Raw genomic sequence first — 8,130 nt, 5'->3', positions numbered from 1 at the left:
TTGTTATTTGCATTTAAAATCATTAATTGAGTGCGTTTTTTAAATTTAAAAATCTGATTTTGCAAGAAATGCACCTGAATAAGTATAACATACCCACCCTTAATGTTGCGCAATCGGTTAATTTTAGGCAATTCCAAAACGGTTAGCCAAGTTTTTAGGCCAAAAAATCGGCTAAGCATAATTTAGCATAAAAATAGGCGAAAACGAATAGTCAAAAATTAGGCATCGGCTAAGGAGCTCGGTTAATCACTCGTCATATATCGTTACATAATAAATTTATAAAATAATTTTAATAAAGGCTAGGCTTAGTGTTGCATAACGCAGACAAGCGATTAGCCTAGCTCCCAGTCCTTACATTTTGTCTATATAGTTTTAGGCGATTTTTCGGTTAAGCCAAATTAGGTTTAGCTGATTTTTAGGTTATTAACATTACTTATAAATTTCAGATTAATGTAAATTAAAATTTCTTCAGAAGTTCAATATAAAATCTTCTGAAATTTATAGGGTGGGTATTCTACACATATTGGAATGCATTTTCGGCAAAGTCAGATTTAAAATTTAATAAAACGCGCTCAATTTATGATTTAAAATGTAAAAAATAGAACAAAATACCCATCAAACTATCGCGCCCTTACCTTAATTTTTACTAAATTATATAGATTTTCATTATATATTATTAAATACAAAAAAATTTGGCGAAATCGTATGAAATTCCCAGGGTAGATTCTCTTCGGAATAGATTTGGTAAAATCAGATTTATCAGGGAAATTAGAAACGCGCACTATAAATCAGAGACCTACAGGCCCTTTAAATCCGGCCCAGATACACGGACTGGGCTGTATTTTAATTTTTTTTAAATATACCCGGGCCGAGCCTAAAATATTATTTTTTTAAATACACGGGCCGGGTCAAAAAAGCTTTTTTTTTAAAACCCGGGCCAGGCCATATATTTTAAAACCAAATATTTTAAATCACCATATTATCTAGGCAAAAATATATAATATATTTTCAAAAAATCGGGGCCGGGCCATGCAGATTAAAATAATGCACAAAGCAATTAAATATTGACAAAATTTTCTTAAAAAAAATTGGCGTAAGGCTGGTTTTGTTGCTAATAGTTTGTTTTTTTTAAATTGCTACTCTACTAGTTAAAGCAAAGCACTAATAGAAACTAATGCATATATACATTGTATATAAATATAAATTTAATTATATAATTTAAACATTTAAATTAATATTGCGAGACAATGCCCTTAGGTAATCTAACATGGGCCTTGAATAGTAATCTTCGACTATTCTATACACCCGTTGAGCTCTTTCTATTAAAAATATATTTAAGGATATTTATTTGGAAAATCTACTCAATAAGAGGCTAAGGATATTTAATCTGGAAAATCTACTCTTTCATTATGGAATTGCTATGATTCCACTCTGATGCGAGCTCCAAATACCAACAATGCAGTAGAAGGTTGGCACCGGAGTTTTTCTTCCCATATAAGTTCCCATCATCCAACCATTTGGAAATTTATCAAAAGTATGAAATATATATTTTATTAAAATATTTTAAAAATCTTATTTAATTTTTAGCTCTCAAAGATGAAGATAGCCTTAATTGCTATAAATTAGAGCAATATTCTTTGGGACTATTGGCTCCACTCTCAAAGAAACAATATCGGGAAAGAGCTCAACGGGTATATAGAATAGTCGAAGATTACTATTCAAGGCCCATGTTAGATTACCTAAGGGCATTGTCTCACAATATTAATTTAAATGTTTAAATTATATTTTTAAATTATATAATTAAATTTATATTTATATACAATGTATATATGCATTTGTTATGAATAAAAATTATATATTTTGGATTATGGAACTATTTTGAATTAATTTTATTTGATAGAAAAAATTTGAAAAAAGAATTTATGCAATAAAATGTTAAGTTATTAAGATTATTACTAACTTAGTAATTATTTATTTTTGTGACTAACTTAATTTTTCCAACTTATCTTATTGCTTTCCAAGTGATGGTGTAGGACATTGCTTTTTTGGAAATTTTTCTTAAGCCTACTTTGATGTTTTCCTTTTCTAAATGTATTTGATATTTCGCATCAAATATATATAATAAAATATTCTACATTGTAATTAAAAAAAATCTCAAAGCCTCTTATTGAGTAGATTTTCCAGATTAAATATCCTTAGCCTCTTATTGAGTAGATTTTCCAGATTAAATATCCTTAGCCTCTTATTGAGTAGATTTTCCAAATAAATATCCTTAAATATATATTTAATAGATTATATTAGATTAAATCTGGTTTAATAAGTGCCAAAAAAAAGAATTAGACGGTAAATGGTCATATTTGAGAAAATTTATTTCTAAAATAATTCATTTTCTATAAAATCATTCTCTGTAAAATTCTTCAATATAAAATTATTAATCCTTCCCTATAAAATAATTCGCACTAAAACAATTCTCTGTAAAACAATTCTCTGTAAAACAATTCTCTATAAAATCATTCTCTATAAAAGAGATTCTCTATAAAATCATTCTCTGTAAATGAGATTCTCTATAAACGACATTCTCTATAATTGTTTTCTCTTTAAAAGTTTCTCTATAAAATAAATTCTCTATAAAATCATTCTCTATAAACGAGATTCTCTACAAAATCATTCTCTATAAACGAGATTCTCTACAAAATCATTCTCTATAAATGAAATTCTCTATAAACGACATTCTCCATAATTGTTTTCTCTTTAAAAGTTTCTCTACAAAATAAATTCTCTATAAAATCATTCTCTATAAACGATATTCTTTATAAACGACATTCTCTACAATTGTTTTCTCAATAAAGGTTTCTCTGTAAAGACGGGATACCATTAATCTTAATTAATATTATTATATTATCATTTTATATCAGCTCGATTGGTATCCGTCAGACGTCCAGGTTTAGGTTGCCCCGTCCCGCATCTGATCCGGGTAAAAAACGGACTGAATATCTCGTAAAATAATTAAAATCCCGCAAAGCTGTCAAAAATTATAAAGTGCTTGTTTCTAGGGTTGATCCATAAAAAATCAATTTGATTAAAGATGCGATTTAAAATTCATATTTTTAATATATAGGAGCAAACACTTAGATTTTCCAACTTCAATATCTCATTTTCTTACAAAATACAAAAAGATTGTTAAATTTAGTCTAATATATTGTGAATAAAATATAAAATTCAAACTAATGTTTCTACCAGAGTCTGAAATTATCTTCAAAATAAATAATCTTCATATATTTAAATTTCTAAAAAAATTTTGATAATTCCCAAAGTTTATGATCAAATTTTAACTTAAATTCCAAATTTTTTGTAAAAATATTAAGTAAATTTTTTGTTTTTATGCATGTGATTTCATCACTTCCGAAGGAGTTGAAGCGTGCATAACGTATTTTCACTAATATATAGATTTAAAATATGTGAAGTCTAACCGTTTTATAGAAGGTGGTACCTCTATATATGCATGATAGCAGAGGGTAGGAGGAATGAGTATATATAATGATCATTTATTAGCTCCATTCGCAGCAGAAGGTATTTGTGTAAAATATAATATTTTACTATTTATATTCTAAATAAAATGTCAGTAATAATCACTCAAGTGGGTTTACGAGAAATCTGCAGAGGGGAGTCAAAAATTTATGCCCTGCCCGGTATTTAAATTTTAAGACCAGCCCGAATTTTTATTTTTGTTCTCTTTTCAGCCTAGCAAGGAATTTTTAAAATTAGGAAATTTTGCTAAGATAGGTGAGAGATTGGTAATTAGGGTATACAAATTTTTTATTTCTTAAATTTGCTTAATCTCGTTTGATATTGAATTGATAATTATTTTACGAATTTCAATATTGAAAATTATTCCCTGCCGTTGGTGGGTAGGAGGTAAGGTTAAAAATAAGACTACTAATATTTGAAACATTAGATAATATAATATCATTTTTTTTAATGCCAAATCATAGGTTCGAAGTTTCGATAGATAATATCTCGAAATGAAGTTCATAACTAGTTGAAAAATTTATGTAATTTTAAGGATTTAAAAGGTCGAACGTTTTTATGATAAATTTTAAATGTATTCCAGTTGTGTAGAAATTTTATCAATAAATGCTATATAAGCAAACGTTTTTAAAATGTTCATAATTTTCTAGCCTTTTGTCCTAATAAAATTCAGCCAAAATCTTTTTTAATTTTTTCGGTCCTTTTTTTAAATAAAATCTTATCTATACATAATGTAGTAAAACGGCTCGATTTAACCGATAAATTAAGATTTTAGCTAAGCAAGCCTCGAGATTTCGTTAATAAATGTCCAAACCTTTCTACCATCTATGAGCAACAGCTCCTGAAAAAAATAGTGGGTTAGCTAGTAAAAATCGAGCTGTCAACAACACTATATAACAAACCCACTACTTTAGCTATTTCGTCATTTTAAACTAAAAAAAGCAATTTCTCATTATGTAGTTTTTTAAATTGACTTATTTTACAACTATTTCTTAGGTAGAGTGTAAATATGTTTTAAAACGATGTTGTGATTTTTTAATAGTTAATTTTGAACAATCAAAATAAAAAAAAATATATATAATCTTTCAATGATGTTGCTACAATCTGGTCCTTCTCCTTTCAAAATTGTTAATTATAATAGAGATCTCTAAATATTAATAATAATGGTGCCGTATCATTAAACAATAGTGAATTGTTGTAAGACCATTTTGACTTGTGCATAATAGTTCTATATTGTTTTAAAATTGTTAGATTTCTTAAGGTTTAAACTCTTTATTTATCCAGATGGTTTATTGCTGGACAACAAAGGTATAAAACTTTTTGGAATATAATTTCGGATCTTATCAATTATCGTGATGGTATCATTTAAGACAAGATTAAACTTTTGAGCTGCATGCAGAATGTATAAAATTGGTGAGTCCCCCCCCCCCTAATATCCGACTTGTATATGTATTTCCATTATATCTCGACCGATTTTTCGATCTGATATCATATCTGATTATTCTGTAAAAATACTAGTTTTTATGCATATCTACTCGTTTCATATACCTTTTAATAATATAATATCTATAATCTAATTACACCATAACATAAGTCATTTTAAATATATAATAATGATCAGTTATCTAATATATATAATCTCCATAATCAAAACATGATCGTTTTCATATCACCCTAATGTATTTAAAATTTAAGACTATATAGTGTAATGTTAATTTTTTGGTTTCAAAGGCGTATGCTTTATGCATGCACCAACTTGAATATAATTAAATTTAAAATATTAATTATATATATATTAATAGTTGACATTTTTAAAATTTTGCCGTTTATTACCATAATTTTTAAAAATTATTACCATATTGAATTGAATTATTACAATATGAATTTAGATGAAAAATTTTGCCATTTATAGTTTTAGCTAGCTGAAAGATTTTCTCAATGCTATTTGTTCATTCTGGTCAATGATTACTTTTCCGTTTCCAACTAAAGAGGAGTTTTTTTCTAAAACTGCAAGGTATTCAGTAATATTTTAATTTTTTATAGGGGTCACAAATCCTATTTTCTCTCATATATTTATGGGTATCTAAGACTTTGCTATGTAAATCTGTCTATCACTCCACAGTCTCTGTATGTTTTTCCATAAGTCATTATTCGAGCCATTCTTAAGAATCTGCATTCTTAGTTGATTTATTTTTTCTAATGTCTCTCTAGACATCCATTCTTTCCTTGAAAAAAGACTTACATTTGGCAAACCATCATATGATTCTACAAGATCATTTTTAAATAGTTTCCAACATTCTTCTATGTTTCCGCACATAGTTATGTTTAGGAAGTTAGCTCTTTTCCTATTTAATGCTTGATCAAAAATTATTACATCTCCCTGCATTTGTAATTTACTTAGTTTATGGGTAAAGTTTGTTTTCAAATGAATTGTACAAGGTCCAGTCAAGTTTTGTCTAATCCAATAGGTTTATATTAGTTTCCCACTGGTGAATAATAGAGATGAAGAAATCAATTTGGAATTTCTGCCAAGCCCTCACGAAGGTGTATGTGTTTATTTCTCGGTGGCAAAAAAAGGTTTATTCGATTTTAAAGCTCTTGTTCTGCAGAAATCAAGAAGTGTCTTGCCATCCTCGTTATTTGGTTGTTGTATGGTAGCATACAAGGTGACATTACTGCTAACATATTCTGCTTCTTTACCAATTTTCAGGTTTAGATAGCCTAGAATTATTATATTATATTGCACAGTAGGGAGTTGATCGTATTAAACATTATGTTGATAAAGCCTAATCTTTCATTTTTATTTGGTGTGGCATATAAATTTGCTATTATTTTTGACCCTAAATTTGTGTTTAAATAGAGAAGACCACATCTTTCAGAAATGGGTACAATTTGATGATTAATTTATGTTTTAGAAGTGCTACCCAAGGAAAATATTTTATAATCATTAAAGTTTGCAGTGTTATTCCCTGGACAGTGGGTTTCTTGAATACCTATGTCTACCTTCACTACTTGTAACCTTAGAGATCTGGTAGTTGTTTTTCATTCCATTTATATTAAGGAACACAATTTGTAACTTGCCCGTAAATTTGTTCTTAAATTTGGTTATACTAACTTGAATCCAAAAAGATCCAGGTGATGTTTGAAGGAATTTTATTTGGTTTAGATTAAAGATTTTAAAAAAAGTTTTAGTAAGACAACTTATCAGTTAAAATAATTGAAATATGAAAACAGCTGATTAAAGAATAAAGGACTTTTTCTTAAAAAAATCAGATTTATATTAAATTTTTCAAATAAATAAAAATAAAAAGTGTTTTTAAAATTGAATGAACATAAAATTTGAACATGTTCATCAAAAAAAAAGGAACACCAAAAATAAAAGGAATGCTGTTCATCATTTTTTTTTAAAACAAATTTCAAATTCTCAAAAAAATGATTTTCAATTTTCTAAATTTACCCAAAAATTGAAAAAAATACATGAATTCTTAATATATACCAAGTTTCAACAAAATTTTAAAATTATGTAAATTGAGCCTAACATTCCAAACCACTCATGCAGAGCTAAAATTTTCATCTATAAATGAGATAAACTAATGTCAGACAAGATGAAGATTGATTATATAATCTATCATTAATTTCAATTGAAAAAAAATTATTAAAAAATTTAGAATCTAATAAAGATTAAATTTAGTAGAAATTTGATATAGAGGGGTTGAATGAAATATATAATATTTAAATTAATAAAACCAATTATTTATAATAATTAAAATATATACTTTGATCTGCAATACGTCAATGGCTTTAGTTTTTTGGGGATCAATATTATAATTTTCCAAGAATGTAGAATTTAAGCTTATTGATAATTCATTATGTATCTTATTATTAAAAGTAAATATAGGATTACAATGAATTTTCCAACCTTGAAATGATATAAGTATGCTAATACCCCAGATAGAGATTGACATATAAATATGACCAGCAAAAGAAAAATATACTAAGGCTGAATTATAATAAACACAAAAATTTGTAATTGTACTAGTTTCATAAGACTTCTATCTTCTTTCCAAATAGCCACACAGCCAATGGTGCCTACAAATATAACTGTAACCCCTACTCCAATCATCAAACTTGTTGATATAATAAATTGATTAGTGTTCAGCAATGTTAAATAGGCATGTTTGGACAACAAGACCCATAAAGAAAGACCCAACAGACATAGGCTTATCAACTAAATATATAATTACTATATATTTAATATATTTAATTACCCAAAAAAAGAAATTATATGTGAACATAATATATTTCAATAGATTAACACTACAACACCCTTCGTCTTTGCTCCTTTTAAAAGCCATTAAAAAATATCGAAATAATTGCACCAAAATATATGATGGATAAATAACGTTTTATTTGTCAATAACGAAATCTAAAATATGGGTTGAATTCTAGAATATTGTTATTGTATGTATTGGAAAATTAATTTTTGGAAGATTTGGAAGTATAAATGGTAATACGGTAGTATTGTATAGAACAAAAAAATAATACTATATCATACTGACCAGGCAAATTTTTTTTTTTATTTAATCATCTTTATTTCAGATT

General features: G+C 26.9%; 1 protein-coding gene across 1 annotated transcript in view; it reads right to left on the bottom strand.

Annotated features, from left to right (window-relative positions):
* The window catches only part of LOC135926178 (CD151 antigen-like), a 29,574-nt gene extending 21,654 nt beyond the window's left edge, over positions 1-7,920 (bottom strand). The window contains exons 1-4 of the mRNA XM_065461930.1: positions 7,797-7,920; positions 7,565-7,756; positions 7,448-7,522; positions 7,305-7,403 (exon numbers count right to left, since the gene is read on the bottom strand). Of these exons, the coding sequence (XP_065318002.1) occupies positions 7,305-7,403; positions 7,448-7,522; positions 7,565-7,756; positions 7,797-7,883 (453 nt within the window). The 5' untranslated portion in view covers positions 7,884-7,920. The remainder of the gene's footprint in view (positions 1-7,304; positions 7,404-7,447; positions 7,523-7,564; positions 7,757-7,796) is intronic.
* Between the last annotated feature and the right edge of the window lie 210 nt (positions 7,921-8,130).

This window comes from Gordionus sp. m RMFG-2023, chromosome 3 (genome assembly GCF_954871325.1).
Source record: "Gordionus sp. m RMFG-2023 chromosome 3, tfGorSpeb1-WG-v2, whole genome shotgun sequence".
NCBI classification, from domain to species: Eukaryota; Metazoa; Nematomorpha; class Gordioida; order Chordodea; family Parachordodidae; genus Gordionus; species Gordionus sp. m RMFG-2023.
This window is presented reverse-complemented; position numbering and strand designations above follow the sequence as displayed.